Genomic DNA, 24,416 nt, shown 5'->3' with positions numbered 1-24,416 from the left:
CTAGCAAACCTAGAGAGTCCCAAAGAAATTGGTCCCAAGGAGGAACACACCAAGGCACATCAAAATTGTTACCCAAGATAAAAGATAAGGAGGGAATCTTAAAAGCAGCAAGAAAAATAGAGACACTTACCTACAAAGGAGTTCCCATAACACTATCAGCTGATTTCTCAAAAGAAACCTGACAGGCAAGAAGCTGTATCAAAGTCTGTATCAAAGTCATGAAAGGCAAAAGATTACATCCAAGATAACTCTATCCAGCAAAACTATCATTTAGAATGGGAGGGCAAATAAAGTGCTTCCCAGAATAAGGTAAAGTAAAAGGAGTTCATCATCACCAAGCCCTTACTATATGAAATGTTAAAGGGACTTATCTAAGAAAAAGAAGATCAAAACTATGAACAGTAAAATGACAATAAACTCATAACTATCAACAACTTGAACCTAAAAAACAAAAAGTAAGCAAACAACTAGAACAGGAACATAATCACAGAACTGAAGATCACATGGAGGGTTATCAGTGGGGTGGGGGAGGAAGAGAATGGGGGAAAAGGTTCAGGAAACAAGAAGCATAAACGGTAGGTACAAAATAGACAGAGGGAGGTTAAAAATAGTATAGGAAATGAGGAAACCAAAGAATTTCTATGTATGACCCATGGACATGAACTAAGGGGGAGAATGCTGGAGGGTGGGGGGTGCAGGGTGGAGGAGGATAAAGGGAGAAAAAAATTAGGACAACTGTAATAACATAATCAATAAAATGTCCTTTAAAAATTCATTGATTGTGGTTTCTTTTTTAATGCATGCTGATACGACAGCTATCACAATGCAATCTAACAAAATTGTTTCAAATGAAGTTAAACGCAGCTAAGCACAACTAGAGCCATCACACAGAGAAAAACTAAACGAACTTATGGGCCAACCCAATACAATCAAGTGCTACATTATTTGGAAGACATTTTTTAGAAAATTAATGTGAAAATGTTATATTATATAGAACAATATAGCCAGATAATAGAAGCAAGAAATTAATTAAAATACTAATGCTTTGTGGGAAAAAAATAAAATTCCTGGTACACACATTATATGTGAAGAATTATGCAAATTGCTTTCATATGTTCAAAAGCAAGGTGAGGTAACATGTCCTTAGTTAAAACTACTGGTGTTGGATAAGAAGCCACCTTTAAAGGATTCTGTGATTGACAGGTGGAGAGGAAAGGGGAAGGGCCAACCATGTAGGAGAACAGTAATGCCATCATTAGGAATGAGAATATTAAAAAAGGAAGAATGTTTATAGGTGATGGCCAAAGAGTTGGTGTTTGAATGTACAAAATTTTAGGACCTATTTTCAAGATATAAAAAATACTACAAATAACGCGTACACCTACAAGAGGTCTACGAATATTTTGGCACAGAATTCTAGCTGTTTATTATATAATTCAGTGTTGCTACCACCAAATTTTCTGAACCAAAATTATCAAGACACTGCGTGGGAAACGGGGCTTAAAAAGTGAAATGGAAGGAGCTCTGGTAATTCTATGTTTCCCTCAAGACATACAACAGAGTACTTGCAATCAGTCAAATATCAGAGCACCAGACACTGGGAACAAAAGTTTTATCATGTAGAAAGAGGAAGCAGCCATTTAAACAAACGAGCCTTCCAAGGGGCAGATGGTAGGACAGAAGTCTGCCTCCACCACCCAGCGAACACAAAGAAGTGTTCTTTCTTCAGGACTCAAAGAGAGCGAGGCAGGAAACGGGGACATTTCCGATGGAAGGCCCACGCAAATCCCGAAATGTGAGCAGATGCCTGGGAGGCCAGAAGCAGGTGGGGAGCTATGCCAGGCAGAGGAAGCATCAGGAGTGGAGACTCAGAGCCACAGAAAGAGCAGCAGCCTCAGGCTGGAGCACAAGGACGAGACAGGACAGACAAAGGGCTGGTGAGATGTGAGACCAGAAGAGAAATGACCACTAAGGTGTCACCACTTCCCAAAAACTTCACGACTGACCGAGCACTAGCCACTGTGCTCTAAGCCTTCTATCACCCCATCCCGTCTTTGCAGTGCTGCGATGAGGCAGCTATTACCACATCCATTCACAGATTTTTTAAAGTTTTAAAGGAGAAAACACCCTAATGCTTATTGAAGATAAAAAGCAAATACTAATGACATCTTATAGTTGACCCTTTAAAGACAAGGGGGTGTGGGGCACAGGCGCCCGCCCCACCCGGCCAGTTGAAAATCCATGTACAGCCCTGTCCAGTGAAGTTCAGTTGGTTGGACTGTTGTCCCATAAGCCAAAGGTTGAGAGTTCAAGTCCTAGTCATATGTCGTCCAGCACAAACCTAGGTCGAGAGTTTGGTGATGTTTCTCTCACACTGATGTGTTTCTCTTTCTCTCTGGAGAAAGGGAGGGGTCCCTCTCTCCCTCCCTTCTCCTTTCTCTAAAACCAATAAGCACGTCCTCAGGTGAGAATAAAGAAAGTCCATATAGAACCACAAAAACTTATAACCTACTGTTGACCGAAAGCCTACCCGATATCATAAACAATTAATTAATATACATTGTATACTATATGTATTAAACACTGCATTCTTACAATGAATTAAGCTAGAAGAAGAAAATGTTAAGAAAATCCCCAGGGAGAGAAAATACATTTACAGTTTTTATTGAAAAAAATCTTTCTTGGTATAAGTGGACCCCACATAGTTCAAACCTGTGTTATTCGAGGGTCAGCTGCACACTGAGCCCTGTCTGCCCCCAGAGCCGAGCTGGTCCTCGCCGGGGTGAAGGGCAAGGGCTCTCGTGGACGGGCTCATACCCCACACCCACTAAGAGTACAAGGACTCCTAACTGCAGAAGTATCTCTGGAGGCGACACAGGAAAGAGACTGGCTGTGGGCAAGGCTACAGGCAGGGAAACAAGGCAGAGGATGCCCTGCAACAACCAGAACAAGCGACAGTGTCCATGAACATCAGCATTAGGTGAAGACATCGAGAACCAGAATCATTACCTGTATGTCGGGTTTCCATTAAGAATGACTCATTTTTCCTCTTAAGTAACCAAGTTTCTAGTGGAACCATTTTTGCAGAAAAGCCAATCAGAAAAACACAAGTTTGAAAGAGATCATCATTATGCATTTAGGGTGAATGGTAAATTTATGTATTATGTGTGCTAAAAATTTTCATCATTTCTCTAGCTAAACTTGAGACAGAAAGAAAACAGTCTCACTGACCTTGTTATGTACATCAGCCTACCTCCTGAATACCCATTAATGCAGTTCTTTCTCTACTGACACAAACACAAAGGCTGCGAACAGGCCAGTTTTCTCTCGAAAGAGCGAGTTACCTGAATGTTAGCCGGGAACGTTTCGGCCGCCTGCCTAGAACGAAGAAGGTGGGGCACAATCTTTAACTTGACTCTGGTGCTGACGGGGTCTCTTTTCAGCTCTGGCTTCAGAACTGCTCCCTGTAAAAAAATATTTTAGATTATAACTCAGTGATTTAAAATTATTATAAATTGAAAAAGTCATGAGACAACATCTAAATCAGTGGTCTCTCAAACTTGTTTCAAAATCCCTTTTACACTCTTAAAAATTAAATCTTTAAACACTTAAAGATTCCAAAGAGCTTTTGTTTATGTTGGAATACCTATCAATACTGACTAAAGCTAAAGCTGAAACATTTTTAAATACTTCTTTAATATAATATTAATAAGCCCATTACAGATTTTCATAAATAACATATTTAAGCAAAATAACTATTATTTCCCAAAATAAAAAACTGTACTGGGAGAGTGGCATTATTTAACATTTTCTGTAAATCCTCTGTCCATCTTAATAGAAAGAGGGCTGGATTCTTTTATCTTCTCCTGCATTCAGTGTGTTGTGACGTACTGTTCTGGTTAAAAATATTTTTAAAAAAATCAGCTCCACACAGATACGTGGATGGAAAAGTGAGGGTAATTTTGTCCTTTTCAGGTAACTGTGGATACTCTTTGTTCCTACACCAAAACAGGACAATCCCCTGTTGAAGCCGAGCAGCCGTTCGGATCTGGAGTCCCTGAACTTCGGCATGCTCTGTTACTCGCAATCCCACTGGTCTAGCTAAGCATCCTTGTATGCTCCTGTAACATCACTGGTCAGCAGGAAAACACTGGCTCACTGGGTTTATTATGCTTTTTTATAATGCACCCAAAAAGAAAAACAATACCATGCATCTCATCAAAAAAGTCAGGAAGTACTGACAAGCGGCCAAGCTCGCTCTAACAAATCCACGATTCTCCAAATTCTAATTTTTGCTTGAAAGCTCCCCTTTTATCACTGCCAATAAATCATGTTGTTTTTCTTGAAGCTTCATTTTTTCATTTTAGGGAACTACCTGCCAAGCATGTGTCTCAATATGGACACCAAGAATCTCCTTAAGTAAAGCTGGGCTTTATAACTCTTTTTCTTTTCTTTTTTAGCACGAATGCTAACAGTGAAGGACAGCATGACCGTTAACATTATTTAGTGACACAGCTCTGATTCCTGCCAGGACCCAGCAGGCACACCTCCCACCGCTTTTGCACGGTCGGTGCAAACATTAACTGCGTGCCTTCCTGGACCCTACAAGTCTCTCTGTGATCCAATACGGGTCCACAGACCACACTCTGAGAACCACTGATCTAATGCAGCCCCTTAGGTTTGTTACACAGCAAACATGAGGACCAGGGAAGTTCAGTATTAGCCCAACATCTCCTCCACAGAACATTTACTGTGGGCAGCCACTACAGGCATGTGGTACCCAATTCCCAATTCATTGTTCTCTCGGCTACATCACACTCAGTTTAATCTAACTGGAGCTAACAATGATTTTCAAAACAACTCTTCACTGTTTACAAACAAGCAAATAATCCTCATATGTCTGGGTTTGGACTTGGAACACTTTTAAACGCACTGCACTAAACATAACATGCTATTAAGCAAACATGCTACTTCCAGGCTTCAGAAGAACCTACCTGTGCTCTAGATCAGTGATTTTCAACTGGTGCACCACGTGAATTTCTAAAACATGCAACATCTGACCATTTAGAGGCAGGGGCACTGATCTCTTTTCCCTCATGCTGTCAAACCAAAAAATGACAACAGCCAGCACAACAAAAGCCATCCAGTGTGAACGAATCGAAATGACATCTACTCTTTTGTCAGATGAGCCAGAAATACTTTTCTGCTGTTCTGCAAAATGTCAGTAATCAGTGTACGTGTGCCAGAAGACAAAAAAGGCTGAAAATCGCTGCCTGGATTCTCGACCAGGGGCCAACACAGTACAGCCCTTGGGCCAAACTGGGCCCAGCATCTGCCTCAGTAAGGCCTGTGCGTCAAGGACAGTTTTTCGGTTTTAAATGATTTTTTAAAAATAGGAACATGTCACAATACATAAAAATCACACGACATCCACATCTCAGCACCCCTACAGTCGTTTGGGGAGACAGCCATGCTCACGCAGTCACGTGCGGCCTGCGGCGGCTCTCCTGCTGCGTCAGGGCCGGGCGGTGGCAGCCACGCGGCCACCAAAGCCCAAAACACCGAGACAGAAGAGTTCACTGATCCCTAATCCAGACAACCATCGTTATTCACGCACCTGAACTGAAGACACCAGATCAGGTAAACTCAGTTAACCAGGGGGTTTTAATCTGCCTGGACCAGCGTGGTTTAAAACTACTACTTCCTACAGCTCAGGTTCAGCCTCAGTCAAGATGAATAGCGAAGAAACGCTCCAAGACACGGAGCTCCTGTCAACCGAGCGCTTTTTATGACGGTGTGAGAGCGGACGACCAACACCTACCTCTTTCGTCTTCAGTGGAATATCTCCAAGGTAGACCTTGTACATCTTATTAATGATGGCGGGGTTGTTCCAGTCGATCAAGCTACAGAAGGTTTCAACACAATGTGTTAATTTTTTTCTCTCTCACTTCAGTGATTTCAAAAAATCACAGCCCCAGCATTTGTTACCAACAGAAACAGTTAAAAACACACAAATGAAATGCACAACTGACATTACAGAAGAGAAGGAAAGAGATTAACTTCCATCAAAGTTAGGTTTTTTTAAATAATTTTTTAAAGATTTTATTTATTTATCTTTAGAGGGGAAGGGAAGGAGAGGAGAGAAATATCAATGTATGGTTGCCTCTCGCGCATCCTCTGCTGGGAACTGGCCTGCAACCCAGGCATGTGCCCTGACTGGGAATCGAACCGCGATCCTCTGGTTTGCAGGCCTGCACTCAATCCACTGAGCTACACCAGCCAGGGCCAAAGTTAGTTTTTAAACAGAAAAAAAAAAATCCCTTATCCCAGCCTGACTCAACAGAGTCAGCACGAATCTGCTCTCGATCGCTTGGAAACACACTCACTTGGAAATTCAAAAGTGATGAGGAGGGTGACAAAAAAATTCTGCCCGTTAAGGACACAACCTCAGGAAGCGCACAGCCATCACATTTTCCTTATATTATGTCACTGTAATTCTTACCTACCAGCACACACATGCAGTCTTAGCATCTAACTCTAAAGAGCGGTCAGTCACGCCGCCAGGGTCACTAAGACAAATTCCTACTTGGGCCCCGCAGAATGGTGAATGAGCACATCATGTGACTGGTGGCTGACACCCGCCCTCTGCAGCACCCGCCCAGTCACTGTAAAAACCTAGCAACAATGACTGCAATCCCGCCTTCTGCTCGGTTAGCAAGATCTAACCACACTGCCTTCTCTCTGCCTTCTGACATTGGTTCTGCTTTCAAGGTGTGCTTTATTTGTGCAAACACAAATCACCCTGCTGCCTTGTAACCATTTTTCTAACCCATCTCTTCTTTATTAATAGCTTGTTAATCTGCCTCCTTTCTGTATATCCACAATTTCACGGTCTTCAAAGTCATTCTCCATTACAGCTTAGTTATCATTCACCTACGTCCTTCCTCAGCGGGTTGCTACTAACTAATCCTCAAGCTCCACCGCCACTCCCTTCTAGAAATGCTGCAGGTTTAGAGATTTTTGGCAAAACACTTTAGTAAAACAAAGGAAAAACTTAAAACTTAATAGTGGTTAACCATTAGTGATAATTTCCACTGTTCCTTCTGCTCTTCCTCTTGCCACCTTTCTACTTTCAGTTTTCTGCACTACATGTTGTTGTAAAAATTCAAAAACAACATAGAAAATAAAACTCCTTACAATCTGCACCACGTCCTTCTCTATTCCCTTTTCGGAAACCACTAACTTTGCTGTATGTCTGTTTCTGGACTTCTCTCCTATGCATGCAAAGTAGGTGGACAGGAATGGCACACAGACAGACTTTTAAAAATAGATCAACAGATGCAGCGCTTGAAGAGGTACTTTGGAATTCTTGTTTAACGAAATGGGATAATATCTGTATATTGTTCTCACCTTGCTTTTTACCTCTTAACAATGTCATGTTATTTTATGGAAAAATGCACACACTTACTTAATAGAACCAAAACTAACACTGAAGCACCATATTTGTATTCCCAACAATCCAATCCACTATATGGTAAAACAAATGAAGCCAACTCAAACACAATGAGAAGTTTTAAAGGAAAGAATTTGGACACTTCAAAACCAAAGAAATTCTTCAAAACAGATACCAAAAAAAACAGTTATAAGGAGCATGAAGGAATTTTAGACTTGGGTGTGGGGGAGGGAATGTTAAGTACATTCTAGTCCAACTTTCTTCTTTTTCCAAGGCCTGGCAAAGTCAAGTGAGTCTTCCAAATTCAGAGCCTCAGCAAGAGGCATGGCCAGAACCAACCCCACAACAAACCCGCTACTCCGCGTGCCCCTCAGTGGCAGACCGTTCCCACCGCCACCGCACACACAGCTAGCTCGTGTTCAACACGCACACCACAGACACGGTGAGGTTAATTTCCTTACACTGTTACAGCTACTTGTACCAGTTTCTTCAGAAAGAGAAAACTACAATATATGGAGCCTTTACAAAGCTTTATTACCTTATCAGCATTCAACTGCCTTTAATTTTTTTGTTATTCTTCAATCTTTGCATATCATTTTTTTAAATCAGTAAATATAACATTTTGTATTCTGACTTATTAATTTACCATTACTTGGAGGCAATTTACATGTTGCTTTATTATTTTTATAATTACTTTGGCAATTATATAGTATTCCATATAGATACACATAGCTAACTTACTTAACTATTCCCCTATTATAAAAATCTGATTTTTCCATTTTCTATTAGAGGAATATAATAAGCAATTTATAATATTTTTCTAAGTATAATCATTTTTCTTTTAAATAATTCACTTAAGATAAATTCCCACAAGATTTAGATAAAAGATTATAAAGATTTTTCATTCATTACTTACTACAAACTGCTTTCCAAAAATTGTTTCAAATAATAACACAAATCAACAAGACATAAGGATAGTACTTTCAACAGAAACTTAAAAGGGCTTATCAACTGTTACACAATTTTATTTACCAATGGGTACAACCTGTACACCATGGTTTCATTTTGCATCAATTTGATGTCTTACACACAGTATTTTCTACGAAACTATTTACCACGTGCATTTCTTCCTACATGAATTAACATCTACTCAGCATCTCCTTTCATGGGATCTGAGTTACACTGTATTAACCATAATACTTACACATCCTTTATCAAAAACCATCTCAAATGGTTTGAGGTAGAAGAAAATAAAAAATGATAACTAAGAAAAACGACATTTTTCTTCACATCAGTTCTTTAAGTTCATTTTCCTAGCCTAAGGTCTCACTTCTTACGGTAATATCCTGACCCCTTCCGGGTTTAACTGTTTCTCCAACCAGCATTTCTTCTTTTTCTTACACAGAACTCTGCTCTTAAGCAAGTTGTCCTCATTACAAATTAAGTACACTCCATAATCTCATGAACTGAGTGTTTCATTACATAAGACCCTAAAAGAACGAATCTGCGCTGAGCTAGCTTTCCGAGACCCAGCCTCTTTCCAACTTTGAGAGCTTAAAAGAGGTGCAGTTTACCTTTGCTTGCTCTTCAATTCCAGGTCCGCGGCCGTGGCCACGCTGTGGCGCGTGTCACTAGAAGCAATCACCAGGTGGAGGACCGCTTCGAGTTCAGGCACCTGCTCAGCTTCTATGAATTTAACTATGCCCAGTTTGCACTGTGGACAAACGAAGGGAAGGAGACACGGCGATCAGAGAAACGAAAGCCGCCAACCACAAACACTGTTTAACAAATCGGCAGGGCCACAAAGCACGGATTAATAGTAACGAGAGTAGCAGCTCCTATTTAAATGTGCCAGGGACTGTACTAAGGCCCAGAGTCACGATTTCATTTAATCCTCACAGTCTCTGAGATATTTTTTGTTGTTGTTTTTGTTTTCTGATTTAGTTCCTTATCACATCTTTTCCATTAACATTTAGTGCCCTATACCCCTTTCCCTCTCAGCAATCACCAGCCTGTTGTCCTGTCCATGAGTCCTTTCTCCTTTTTGCTCAGTCCCTCTACCCTCTAACTGCCCCACCCCCCATTAGCTGTCACCTGCTCTCCATCTATGAATCTGTCCCCATTTGCCTTGTTAGTTCAGTCTGTTCATTAGATTTCACATATGAGTGAAATCACACAGTATTTGTCTTCCTCTGACTGGCATAATGTTCTCCAGGTCCATCCATACTGTTACGAAGGGTATATGAGGTACTATCATACCCATCTTTCAGATGAGGAAAGTGAGGCTTAAAATATTAAGTTAGATATTAAGTGATGAAGGCAGGATGCAAGCCCAAGTCTCTAAGACTCCAACACAATTATGATACACAGCCTTCCTAACTTAGAATACACGGCCTCTCTAGAATGACAAAACCTTGAACTGAAGTCCAAATTTGGAGCCTCCAGATAAGAATGGTGATATATTAGAAATAAAGTACTTCATGGTTTATGTCAGTTCAAAAGGAACTAAACTCAACATTTCTTGGAGTTCCACTCCATTGTTAAAATACTAATTCTTGTCCTCAATATTCTTACATGCCGAAAACAATCTGATTTGAAACATACACTACTCAATGCAAGTGAATTTCTCATCAAACAGTATGCAGTGCAATTAAATGGCTAAAATGAAACCCAGACTAAAGAGAGATTCTGCTTGGAACTTCATGCAATGTAAAGTAGTTACGAATTGCACTAAAAACAACTCTAAAATAAATACACCTGGGTAGTAAAACTTTGTATTTACCTTATGAAATCAGTGACACAACAGTTATTATGTATATGAACTAGAAGTGATATAGTTTAAAATTATTAAATGACAAAGGATACAATTTAAAAAGGTATACAAACATCATAAAAATGCCTGCCTTTCTTCCTGTTCAACACAACTTACTTGTAAGGAGAGTTACAATAGAAAAGACTCCAACATTTACTTAAGACATAAAAAAAGGCAGATATGAAAGTCAAAATACAAAAGAATACACAAAGGTAAAAAGAAAAAAAAAGTTCAAAGAAAGCTGAAAACAATACTAATGTCCACCAACAGAAGGCTATGTTACATATAATTAAATTGTATACAGACATTAAAAGGGATGACATTTTTAAAAAACTTGATATATGGTATTTTTTGGACTATAAGATGCACTTGCCCTCCCCCAAATTTGGGAGGAATAATGGTTGTTAATGCTGCTGTTGAGTTCTGTTTACATTCATACTGGTGAAATATTATGTTACTAAATATTTTACCACATTTTTTTGCTTTAAAATTTTTTTTCCTATAAAACCTAGGTGCATCTTATGGTCCGAAAAATACGGCACTGTTAATCTTAAAAAATGAACGACAAACAATGCACTGCATGATATGTAAAAACACAGGGTCCGGCAGAAGTCAGGCCTGCTTGAGTGTGGTTGGCAGGGTAATAATATGGGTGTAATGATATATAGTTTTATTTTCAACATTTCACCTAAAATGTCATATGGTGTGCTTGAGTGTGATATTGTATGTCACACAATTGCACACTTATGATTCTGTAATAAGAGACTCTGTAATACGAGGGGGGCGTTACTTGTGCCGGACCCTGTACACGGAACACAATTGTGTCTGTGTGTACACACACAACTCAGGCTGTGGATGAACGGCAAACTGGGGTGGCAGGATCCCGGGTCACTTTTAACTTCTCTTTATAATGTTCTGGACTAACTGAATCTGTACCTTATTGTTAACTTTATCAAAACAAAAACTGTTTATCTGGAAGGAAAATTGTAAAACAAAAAAGATTTAAAATTTAGAGGAAAACAGCTTTCATCCTTGAAGCTACACTGTTCCTCTCAACACTAGATTATGAAACTGAGGACAAGAGACACACAGAGACCCTTAGAAACGAGCAGATACTGACCAACACAAATTACAGTTGAATGTTAACAACTGCTCTCCGGCACCCCCAGCTTTAGCCCTCAGACAGACCTCGGTTCAAAGCCTAGTCCTAGACATGAGACCGTGGCGAATCTCAAAACCTTTTACAAAATGGAACTCAAAATTTCGAGTCCCACTGGGTTACTTTGAGGATTAAATGAGATAATGAATTCAAAGTATAGCTCCCGCTCAATAAAGAGGAGCTTCTGTTACTATTTACCTTTCTTTCTTACATCATGGCTTAATGAGAAAAAAAATCTATAAAACATGAAGAAGTAAATCTAACTGCACACAGCCCTTGCTGAACAAATCCTTCCATAAATTTGTGAGTGGCAAGAATGTCCCACTTGCCTCTTCCCCTCTCCTTGGAACACTGTTTTGAGCAGTGACCATTCATGTTCCCAGAGAGAAAACGACCAGATCGTTCCCACTGCCATGGAGGGACAGAGGAAGGACTGGGAGACGGACCCCCGCTGCCGGACCTCCTCACGGTCGCACCCTGACCCCATCCGCCCTTCCCTGCGGTGCCTGGCAGCACCGACACAGGGAGGCACCTTCTCTGCAGAGCTCCAGGCTTTTTTTAAAGAGCTGCTCAGAGAACATCTGTGTCCTGTTCAAATCCAGAACAGGATTCTTCATGCCAATTCTTAAATTCCCAGGAAGAAATACCAAAGGGAGGCATGCTTTCCCCCACACTGCCACTTGTGGCTACAGGAGCTCCTTCCTCTACACAAAAGGTACAGCTCTAAACATGCTGAGTAAATTACATTTTAACTGCACCAAAGCAGCTAAGTAAGTGTTAAACCCACAACTTAAAACCAGAATCTAAAAAAAGCTCAATATACTCAATTTATAGGCGTGCTATATTTCACACTTGAAATGTAATCAATATTAGAAAAACCGAAAGCACTTCCCACCCCTCCCTTTCCCTGGGGTTCGAACAAGCAGCTGACACGGTGAAGAGAACGCATCCCATGAGCGGCCCCTCTCAAACGTATTTCACTACAAAGCCTGTGCCCGCTGCACATGCCTCCCTGGACCGCAGAGGGGCCCGTGCACAGGGCCCTGCAGCTGCGGTACCTGCTCCAGCTGCTCCGGGGTCCAGGGGTTATCACCAATAACTCGCTTCGCTGCGTGGAAGCTCATTCCTGGGGGAGGCTGTGGGATTCCAGAACCTCCCCCACTGTTTGAAGAAGAACCCTGTGCTGAGGATGAATTTTGGCGACTCTGGGATTCATTTAATACATATCTGGGGAAAAAACAGAAATTTATCTTCTGTTAAAACACATACGTACGCATTCATATATAATACATTCAACTATATACGTTCCTCACACAGAATTTTTCTGGATAAATAAACACTTAAAAGTAGAATTTCGTCACCAAAGAAAAATGTTAAAGGTATTTAAAACAGGTATTTACATCTTCAGTAAATTAAAGAGTGCATTTGCTCGACCTGGTTACAAACACACTATAATAGTTACCAACAATAAATGTAAGTATTTTGTTCATCCTCGATCTATAAACTATTGTTCTAAGAGTCACTACAAACTCATTGCATTCTGAGTTTTTACTTGGCAAATAGAGAAAAATGTTTGTTGATTACGGAGTGGGGGGGGTGGATAAAAAAACTATTGCTCTATACTCAAAGCAGAGAATATTTTTACAGTCATTTCTATTTCTAACTTGCAATTCACTTTCAATTCTTTTTGAACTCCTTATGTCCCTGTGTTATAAAACTTACTAAAACCACTTAACCCAGAAGCACGTAATGTTCGTAAAATAAAAACAGACTCAAAGATGAAAAGAGAATTACTTTCTCCCACCGTAAGTTCAAAGCCCTTCACAGCTTTTAATGATTTAATTTATCGCTCTATCCCATTGTTAGTTTACGTAGTTTAAAAATAAGAATTCTGGTAAATTCTTTTTGATCCAATCAGACTGGTATTCCTACACAGTAAAAATTTCTATATAAATATTAAGTTCCTTCAAATTCTAAAAGCATATGCTGACAAATCATCAGACTGAATATCCAAATAAAATACCCATTATAACAAAAATTAAAGAAAACACTCAGATCCTGATGGAATAGTCAATTATACCACATTACTTATATACATATTCATTCAATTCCTAAATTCATCTTTTAAAAAAAAAAGAAACCTGTTAAGGAATCACTTTATTTTTATACAAACAAGGCAAATTCTTGCTGGTAGGAGCAATCTGAGGAGTCACTGATTTAAGTACATCATGTGACTACGTTAAATCTGGACTTCAAAGTTTAATGACCAAAGCCATCATCACCGGGCAAGTCTGGCTGCCTCCCGATTTAACAAGTATAAAGGAGGTTATTCACTGACTTCGAAGTTACAGCAAGACCAGTGGCAGTCAGTCAGTCCATCAATCACTACTGAACCACTAGCACTGCACGAAACACCCTCCTAAACACGAGACACAGGAACACAAGGAGGTGTAAGCCTGAGGTCTCTGCCGCCCGGAGCAGGTGGGACCATAACATCACAGCATCTGACATGTCACCAGGTGACATAAGAAATGGTACGACAGAGGCAGTGGAAGTACACAGGTAGAGGTCACTGGAAATGTCTCAAGGGCCAGAAGATAAAGCCGTCAAGCTAGAGAGGCAGGAGGAGAGCAAACTGGGGAGGAGAGAAACCGCACGACACCAACTCTTGTGTCCAGACTGAGAGACGGATGGTGTGGAGCAGCACACGCCAACCTTACGGTATTTGAGAAAAACCTCTCTGGCATCAGGACAGCCTAGGAAACAAGCAGGCTGGAAGCAGGCCACAACCAGGGCACTGTGCCCAGGACCAGGGCCAGAGAAAAGAGGTCTTGTTCAAGGAGCTCCAGTATATTAGGGAAGACGGACATGTGAACAAGGCAATAAAAACACGAAGTGGCCATACCTACAGATGGGTGATTAATGGTACACATAGCTGACATCTAAGCTGCTTTGAGATGCTTTTTTCAAAGTGGTTTTTAGCCACTATTTCTTTCAGTATTTCTTTCTTTCTTTGATGGAGGAAGCATTCTAATCAGAGCAAACTGTATCCTCTTAAAACATAGAAAGGCAAGGACCCATAAGAGTGCGTGAATACATGAGGACACGTGCGACTAAAAACTACGGCCCAAGGACTTTAAGCTGTGACCTGATGGTATCTGTGCTTTAAAAATCGGGAAACTCTGTGGCAGTGCAGAGAGTTTCAGAGAAGAGTAGCTGGGGAGAAAGCGGCGACAACAGCTGAAGAGAGCCAATACTAGACGGCCACAAGTGGGACCAAGTCCAGGACACGTGGAGGAGAGGCGGGGAGGCACTGTGGAACTGATGTCGTGGCAACAAGCAAGAGAAAAGCTGGAGGCAACTTACAACTGTGCACCTACGTGGCCAAGAGAATCGCCACCGTGTACCACAGAACCATCACAGCGAGTAAAGAGAAGGAACAACTTGTACGGAGAAAAGCTGATGTCAGCTTGGACAGGGTGAGTCTGACATCACAACGGCAACTCTACACCTGTAAGGTCAGTAAGCAGTGCGTGCGGCTGGAGTTCGAAAGAGGTCAGGGCCACAGCAGAAAGTCCGCGACTCACCCATTTTCAAGGGCAAGCTGGATCACTGAAAATAGTACTTAGCTCCACACGGTTAAAGGCAGTTGTGAACACAGCTGCCTCGTTTTGTCTTCATTTCTCCGACTCACCCGTAAGGCATCAGAAGGACATCCAGCATGAAGTCCAAAAGCAGCTGCACGGTCTTTGGTTTCTCAGCAAGATTGAATGGAGAAGCTGATTTTGATGATTCAACAGGGTATTTCATGTGAAAAAGGGTTGGTATTAAAAGATGCATTAAGCTGAAAAAACAATTACATTTATTGCAACTACTTAAAAAGCACAGCTCTTATACATGAAATAATAAACAAAACAAAAATCGCATAACAAAAAGTGGCAATTATAGCAAGGGCCACTCACTCTCAATACCATTAACTTACAAAGTCCTAACTTAGGGCTGGGCCTAGATTCCCTTCTTATTGACATTTCAGTGTATTGAGTAATAACTGGCATTTAGCCCATCAGGCTCATCACCAGAGGCACCAGAAAAAAATGTACATAATATAGGTTCAGTTTTAGTACCTGTCAGCACAAGAGATCTTATATTAAACATTAAGTAAAATTCAACTTATAACATGTCCCTGCAATAAAAATTCTTCCTTCCCAGTTAATTAAATAAAGTTATTCTAAAGCTAAAGAGGGTAACAATCAATCATGTCAATATCTGAAATATAAGATTAGAATTTCCACTACGAATTTAAGTAACACAACTTCAATAATTCCATCTCTCACAACACCTTTTGCTATTCTCAAAACATATAAAAGCAATTTCAAATAATGCTTGTTAATGTTTATTAACTTCACTTGTAAATATCTGTATTACAGTTGTTCTTTATAAAATGTGTGTATTCTAAAAAGGTGAGCTGAAACCATTATTTAACTCCATGTTTTCTCCACAACTTCTCGATGATGCTCACCACCACACAGCGACCAGACGGGACTCTGGGCTCAGCCTAGAAACACAGGAACTTATTGAAACCTGTCCACTTCTCCAAGCCCCATATTAATATAAACAAGTGATCTGTTCCTTAAGAAAACTGCTCTGAAACTTTATATTGCCCAAGACAGACATGTGTTGATGAAAAGTATTTTATAACTCTCATTTTTGCAATCACAAAAAATTAGCTGCTTCAAAAATCACTGATAAAAATGCACTTAGGTTGAGAAAAATGATGTTAGCTCTGCACATTTTTCAAAATGCTTGCATTAAGAAATTTTATAGTAGAATTAACAAGGCAATCATGTTGAGCTGGGGTAACACAGAAAATCTGATCACTTGTCAACTGCAAGAGCTCAGATGAAACCAAAGGTGTGGCCCTGATGCTGAATGGCCGCGACTGACCCCCTGGCTGGGACATAACTGAGGGAGGCGTACCTGTCCTGCTGTGGCTGAGGCTTCCCTTCCATGGCAGTGAGAAGCGTGGGTGCCAGTTCACACTGTTTGTCCACCGGCAGGCGAGGGTAGCCCATCTTAACATAAATTATAGTGAAGTTCTATAGCAATGAGAGAAAAGCGAGCGAGTGTGAAGGAGGTACTCTAGGATTTCAGCATCAACATATGATTGATAACTTAGGAAGTTGTAACAAATGAATCACATCTCCTTCCACATGTTATCCCATGTCTATTTTGATTTAACCAACTATTAGATTTCAGAATGAATCCCATCCCCATCTCTTCAAAACGCCTGCTTCAGGATGGGCTTCATGTGAGGGAGCAACTCCCAACCCAAAACATTCATGTACGCATATATCAAAGTATCACACTATATTTTAAATATATACAACTTTATTTGCTAATTATGCCTCGGTAAAGCTGGGAGGGAAGTACTCGTAGATGCAATTACTTTCACTGAAAAGAACAAAGTCGTCATTTGCTCTAAACCCACACACTACGCACTAGTATCTCCCCGGTTCGCTGCATCAAGCCTTTCAAGCTAAGAAGAGACCACACGACACAGCCCGGGCTGCCCCTTCCCCGCCGGTCTGTCTCTGCAACACCCTCCGTACAGCGCAGCACAGCGGTTCCCCACTCCAACAGCTCAGCACTGGACGAGGGGCCAGGGAGCCGAGTGCCGTCAGCACGACTGCGTCACCGTAACCTCTGTGAAAGCCTCGTTTTAAGCAAACTCATCAATGCTTATCTGGCTTTACGCATAATATAAAGATCTGCTTTTTAGAAAGATTCTTCACTTCAGAACATACTTCATAAGGTTATCCCTCTCTTTTTTATTATTATTATATTTTTTTACTCCTCACTATAGAATATGTTGATTGATTTCAGAGAGTGAAAGGGAGAGAGAGGGACAGACACATCTATGTGAGACAGAAACACTGATTGGTCGCCTCCGACACCCTGGTACAGCAACCAGGGATCGAACCTGCAACCTTTTGGTTGTACAGGACGACACTCCAACCAACTGGGCCACCTGGTCGGGACTCCCCTCCTTTTTGTTAATTTTATTTTTCAATTACAGTTTACATTCAAGATTACTTTGTATTAGTTTCAGGTGTACGGCACAGTGGTTAGACAATTATATACTTCACAACATCGTCCCCCTAATATTTCGAGTACACACCCACCTCTTACAATATTACTGACAGTGTTTTGTAACCGCCAATTCGTAGTTCTAAATCCCTTCGACAAGGTCATCCCTTTCCTCAAAGCCATGCTACTTGGCACCTTCAGTGGCACCCAGCGTTCCCACGTGTTGAGAGAAAGGGACACCTGCGGCGGAGGCCCACATCCACGGCAGGCACGGACGTCGGACCAGCAGGTGGCTCCACAGGCCTGAACCCCAGATGCTCGCTCAGACCCACCAGGAAACTACAAGCGCCAGGAAAAAAGCGCCACCTGCCCTCACACAACATTGTTCTACAGTAAATTTTCGTGAAGACAATAATGCAAGAGGAATATTTCAAACCAGCTTCAGTTTAACCCATTTTTTAAAGGGCACCTTCCTAAATATATTACAGATATCAGAAACACCGATGTTTTCAAATTTTAGCCTTCCCTTTTCTTCTTCTATTACCCTTTATTCGAGTCCGTGCTACATAACCCTTCTCTTTTCTCTGTTCATACTAGTCTCATGTAATCTTTCACTAAGAATCAAGTCATTCTTTTAAAGATCACGATATCTGGCGAGTCACTCATTTCACCAACATTCCCTTCCCAGTGCAAGCACCCCCGGCACGAACCCGTTCCTACCCTCTCCTCACTGGTGACAGTGCCTCCAGATCAGTACTCAGTGGGAAAACAGTGTGTCACTTACAGGAAAACGCCTCGTGCTTCATTTAGAAAGAGCCCACAGTAAAGTTCTAAGTTGCCAATATACTGATGACACCTGATAAACGCGATGGAAGAAAACTACTCTAAGTCAGAAACTGCTCCAAGACAAACACTCACTGTAACGAAGGAAACCGCGGCGGGGTCCTGGTACTGAACCAGCAGCGTCTCGATCGGGAGCTGTATTTTGGGGCGGCTTTTTATACGCTTGTTCAGGTGGACCAACAGTTCCATTACCTGAAATACACAAAAATATGAACTGAAATTACTGATCGTAATTCATTTCTCAGGCATCACTTATCTAAGAATTACAAAACCAATTCACTTCTCAGGCAGTCCTTACTCTGATAAATAAGGCTACTTTGTTTTCTTTACAAAAGTGACTTTTCCATCCCAGAAAGAGAGTATACAATATCCCCCAAGAATCCATGTACCACAATTCACTAGGTGAATTTATTTCTACAATGCCCTTCAGTTAACCCAAGTTGAGCTAGGCCTCCACAGGGGCGTGGTCCCCCAGAACACCCGCGAACAAATGAGTGAAACGCACCAGGTGCAGACTGGGTGTCTGTGTCTCCCCAAAAGTCGTACCTGGAAGCCTAAACCCCAGTGTGCTGACGTGGGGACGTAACTAGGTTTGGATGAGATCACAGGGACAGAGGCTCCGTGACGGGGTTGGTGTCCTTTCAAGGGGATAAGGAAAGCAGAATTCCCTCTCCCTTTGCTATTCGAGGAGACAGCGAGAAGGCCACCTTCTATAAACCACGAAGAGTTTATGCACAAAGAACCCAACCATGCTGACACCCTGATCTCAGACGTCCACTCTCCAGAATTACAGGAAATAGATATTTGTTGTTTAAGTCACCCAGTCTGTGGTACTTGGTGACAGCAACCCAAACTAAGACCCACCATGAATACTATAAAAAAGAGAACGGCACAATAGGCTTTCTTTCCTATTGTAAGAGAAGAGAAGAGGAAAGTATCTGACAGACCAAGGGCTTTAGAGAAGGAGGACAAGAACACCAAGTCCTGGTGTTCACCAAGACAGACTCCCAAGCACAGAACCGGTTACAAGGAGGCACGGAGCCGAAAACAGCCCTGCATCTGATGGGGACACCGGGTGGGAAGCGGTAAAGGCAGGACCCAAGTGATCAGAGGTGTTGGGTAAAATGCTGAGGAATTTTTCCTTTCTTCTGGAGATCACCTGATTCCACTAAAGAGCTTGGAGTAATAACAAGTTCCCTGTCCTGTAAGTGGGAAAGACAGCAGAACTAGAGGTCGATTCCCACAGGTGGAGAGAAAGATACAGGGGCCTATGTCAAATGGTCCCAATCATACTACAAAAGTGAGATGAACCTGCTAAACGAGGGCCTCTGAAAACCTGCGCACAGCATCTTGCGTTCCTTCTCTCACCCGACTGCTACAACATCCAGGGAGGTGATACTGTCACTCCCACACTCTAGGCGAGGAAGCAGAGGCTCAGAGAAGAAGAAACTTACCCAAGGACACTGAGTCAGCCAGTGGCATAGTCAAGATTTGACTCCCAGGTCCATATATTTAGCCTTTCTGAACACTTTTAGGTGAGTTCAATGCATCTGAACTAAAGAGTCTGTCAGTGTGAATCAGCCTTCGGACCACTGACACCTCACAGAGACCTGGAGGTCTACCGTGCGCCCTTCTTCCAAACGCCCTGCCTGGTCCAGACCTACGGACAGAGCTGACGACAGGGAAGAGAACCACGAGGAGCCGGACCAGAGGGAGTAGCCCTCGCCCAACAATCAGTCACCCTCCTGGATCCCCAGGCAGACTCCACGGAAATCGTCACTGATGGTGACAGTCAACCCTGTGCACGTCTACATGCTTTCTTTTCAAGAACATTTTGTTATTTTAAATGGATTACCTACTCAGTTTTCTTCTGCCAATTTCGTCACCTTAAATATGTATTTCGTAATTGGGTTATCCACTGTCTAGAATCCTCTATAAGGCTACAAAAATCAAGAAATCAGCTGAGCCAGCTCTGGCTGAACAGATAACAGATAACTCCTACAGTAAGCCTACAGAGCTACCATCCTCAGGTGTGCATTATGTTGGCCGCATCGGTTCTCGTTACTACTCGTTCACTTATATTTACTTATTCATAACTGTTCATTAAAGCACAGTATATAGCTAAAGTACACAACTGAGAATAAGTGGTTCAATAATTTTTCACAAAATAAACACGCCAAGGAAACGCCAGCACCACAAAGGCCCTGCACCCCCCGACCCCCTCCTAATCGCTAACCACCAGGCTCATTTTCAGCACCATTTTTAAATGGGACAAAGTAGTTCCACAGTTGTTCTTATGGAGAATAATCCAGCCGTGACCAATGTGGCTCAGTCGGTTGGGCGTCGTCCCACAAAGTGAAAGGTCACTGGTTCAATTCCTGGTCTGGTCACATGCCTGGGTTAACAGCCTGGTCCTCTGGTTGGTGGGGGAGCTTATGAGAAGCAACCCGTCGATCAGCAATATTTCTCTCTCACGTCCATGTTTCTCATCCTCTCTTTCTCCCTCCCTTGCCCTCTCTAAAAATAAATAAACAATATCCTTTTTTTAAAAAAAGAATACAATAATTAATCAATAAGACAAGACTAAACGCTTGTGTTTTTTGTACTCACCACTGTAAACCTACTTTCGCCCCATCCTGAATATAAATGGGACATACAGGATGAACTCGTGTGTCTGAATATTTCTCATTCTACACTACGTTTGAGATTCATCCATGTTACTGCTCATATCGGTAGTCCACTTTCATTGTGCAAGCAGAAAAATACTACAGTTTATCTATTCTCCTGTTGATTGCCATTAGAGTCTTTCCGGTTTGGGCTATGATGGATGATGCTGCTGTGAACACTCCTGTACGTGCCTTTTGGTGAAAATGTACACATTTCTGTTGTACACTGACTCAGGGTTGAAAATGCGTGGTCGTGGAGCATGCACGGAATACCCCCGACAACTTTCCAAAGTGGTCACAGAACTAGTTACACTCCTACCGACCATCTCTGAGACCTCCAGTTGCTCCCCAGTCTTGTCAACACCGGCTACAGTCAGTCTTTACGTTTTAGCTATTCCAGTGTGTCTGAATGCACAAAGTCAGCTGTAACACGAACTCTACACAACAGACTTCATCTTTCTTAAAATAGGAAATATACTCTAATGATATGTCTGTACAAATCTAAAATTTCTATTTCTCTTTCACTCAATTTAACCCAGCTCCCTGACAGTATATCCTGTTTAAATCTAACATGCATTATGAAATTAGACCCCAAATGACATCTCGATGCAAACTGATGAGTCAATGCAAATTAATTCTTAGTTTCACTGATTTCAAAATCTCACATGTTGAAATTAATTATACACTGGAATCGCTGCTTCCCTCTCCCGGTGCCTGCCCTCCTACCACCCTCCCTCTTGGGCGCTGGGCACTGGGTGGGTCGCACTGGCCTTCTTCACCTCCCTGCAGGCTTCACACTCTATTTCAGCTCAGCGCCTCTGCACAGAGCCACCTTTGTCATTAATGGTCCCCCTCATCTCTCTGCCTGGCTACTTCCTACACACACACACACACACACACACACGGAGGTCTCCTTCACACCCCAAACATATTGTTTGTAGAATCCCGTTCCATCTTAGCGTTTATCACAGTTCCTAACTGGATACTAAATGCCTGATGGTCTAACACCAGTCTCCCCAGCTAGACCTTCCTTTCACTCACTGACACATCCCTAGCACCTGGCAGGCAGAACTCAGTAAGTATCTGCCAATGAACGACGGAACTGACGAGGCTGAACACAGGAGCACAAACCAACTGTGCAGGGCTTTTTATCCCTTGCTGTCCTGAGGACAACAGAAGGCCATAGAAGGGTTTTAAATAGAATAGTGACATTATCAAATACATATTCATCTCAGCAAAGCCCTATTAACAACAGGCATGTCAAATATATAACAAGGACGCCTTAGTCCTTCCTGCAAACGTACCAGACATTCTTAAAGATACTCTTTCTCCAGTGAACCCAACACAGGATGGATCTCAGAATCCCTGTAAGGGCAACCCTCTAGGAAGCCCCTGCCAGTCAATCAGAGTAGCCCAAGGGATGAAACCTGATGATGGCTCAAAAGCCTGAGGGCCAGTATGACTGGAAGACTAATGAACTAGTTAAAAATAAAGGGGACAGACGTTCCATGAAAACATTTAGGTTAAAAAAGACAATCCTGATGTGACAGCCATGTGACTCTTGGTAACAGGACTTCACAGAATCTTAACACAGGAGCTATACAACTTCTTGCTTTCAAAAATTTTATTTTGCTTTTTTTTTTTTCAATCCTCACCCGGGGACATTTTTTCATTGCTTTTAGAGAGAGAAGAAAGGAAAAGAGAAAGCGAAACACTGATGTGACAGAGAACATCAACTGGCTGGCTCTCCCACAAGTTCCACAGGGGATTGAACCCAAGACCTACGTACGTGCCCTGACTGGGAACTGAACCCGCAATTTGGTATATGTGACAACACTCCAACGAACTGAGCAACACCAGCCAGGGCTTATTTTGCTTATTTTGCTTATTTTGCTTATTTTTAATTAAGGTCATATTCACAGTCAGCCAGTTATTAAAGGATGTACTTGCCCCGCGATCATCTGACCCTCCTATTGGAACCAAAGGCACAGATTTTGGATGAAGCCTCCATACCTTCCAGAATAGGTGTCCCACTTATATCAGCCGGCACTGATGCTAAGTGTACACAGCTGGTGATAAATGCAGCCGTGCTGAGCACACAAAAGCTACTTTTAAACCACGTAAGCTGGCCATCGACTTACTCTCCATTTTGAAAGGCCATAACCTGAACCTAGATTTCAATAACGGGAACAGAAAATTTACTTCATGATATCTATCCATTTATTCACCACTTAACTCCCCCAACCACCCCAACCTGCTTACCTTTTTGCGTACTCCTTCTTGGGTGCTGGACAGTTTGAGCAAAACAGGAGGAAGGAATTTAGATATAATGTTCTGTAATTGTTCATCTGTTTCAGCATGGCCAAGTCGTAAAAAAACCCGTTCAAGCTGATCTGTAACATAAAAAGAAAACAAAAGGAGAATTCAGCAAATCAAACACAACCAAGACCAACTGTCCCTATGGCTTAACCCTTTCATTGCAGTGCAGATCCGTCCGGCAGAAGAACCACGCCAGCCCGCCTTCCAGGCAGATGATTTTGCCACAGCTGTGGAACAACACTGAAAGAGTCACTAGCTAGTCATACTGAAATTGTAACAAAATTCTCTCCTACTTACTAAGTTATTCCGTTTTCCTATTAGGATTTTGATACCAGACAGGATACAAAATGTTTGAAGAAATCTTCTAACCCTATCCAGCAGAGCGAGCCCAGAGAGCTTTAACAAGACAGCAGGGATAATACATATGGCTGATGACATCTTCCCCCACCCCACAATTCACACCATTTTAATGTAAATATTATTAAGTATATGCGATAAAAAATAAAGAATGGGATAAGGTGATACGAGATAGACAGTAAAAACCCTCCTCCCCACCCTCCCATATCCCAGTGTCTCGACAATAAACAGGTTTCTTTAAAATACTGCAATTTAATGTTCTAACAAGTCACAAGGCTTTGGCTCTTCTCTATTGGTTTTACAGAATGCAGAGACACATTAAAATATTAAGCCTCACTAATGTTATGCAACAGAACTGAAGCTTTTAATTTTATAATAAAATATAGTTAACAATGGATTGCCAAAAGCCCATTTTCTTCACATTTAATATTTATTCTTCTTCATTGCTAGCTCAAACACATACATCCAAACCCTATCGATCACCAAAATTTTAGTCTTATCTTACAAGTAGCAGTATATATATAATTAAACAGTTGGTAAACACACAGCAACTGAACACAAATGAGGCCCACAAGGCACTGGGTTGCAATGTGCGTATCTACCAACAGGCTGAGGAAGCCAGTTGTTACACTTGACAGAGAGACAAAAGAAATCAACCAGCCTCTGTTTATAGCCGCAATTAAACACAGACTGGTTTCTTTCTATCAGCTTCAGAAACTA

At 41.7% G+C, this 24,416-nt stretch overlaps 1 protein-coding gene across 3 annotated transcripts in view; it reads right to left on the bottom strand.

Annotated features, from left to right (window-relative positions):
* The window catches only part of ECPAS (Ecm29 proteasome adaptor and scaffold), a 97,507-nt gene that overhangs the window by 50,254 nt on the left and 22,837 nt on the right, over positions 1-24,416 (bottom strand). For 2 of the 3 annotated variants that reach the window (XM_053656098.1, XM_053656099.1), the window contains exons 2-9: positions 23,283-23,413; positions 18,430-18,546; positions 16,402-16,520; positions 15,119-15,268; positions 12,483-12,651; positions 9,028-9,167; positions 5,822-5,903; positions 3,345-3,464 (exon numbers count right to left, since the gene is read on the bottom strand). In XM_053656098.1, coding sequence (XP_053512073.1) covers positions 3,345-3,464; positions 5,822-5,903; positions 9,028-9,167; positions 12,483-12,651; positions 15,119-15,268; positions 16,402-16,520; positions 18,430-18,546; positions 23,283-23,413 — 1,028 coding nt within the window. Of the gene's footprint in view, positions 1-3,344; positions 3,465-5,821; positions 5,904-9,027; positions 9,168-12,482; positions 12,652-15,118; positions 15,269-16,401; positions 16,521-18,429; positions 18,547-23,282; positions 23,414-24,416 lie in introns of those variants that run through there. The other variant, XM_053656100.1, reaches the window with a different exon arrangement.

Source organism: Artibeus jamaicensis, unplaced genomic scaffold, assembly GCF_021234435.1.
Source record: "Artibeus jamaicensis isolate MK-2021 breed Jamaican fruit bat unplaced genomic scaffold, CSHL_Jam_final scaffold_1964, whole genome shotgun sequence".
Classification (NCBI taxonomy): domain Eukaryota; kingdom Metazoa; phylum Chordata; class Mammalia; order Chiroptera; family Phyllostomidae; genus Artibeus; species Artibeus jamaicensis.
The sequence above is the reverse complement of the archived record's forward strand: the minus strand, read 5'-3'. Positions and strand labels throughout refer to the sequence as shown.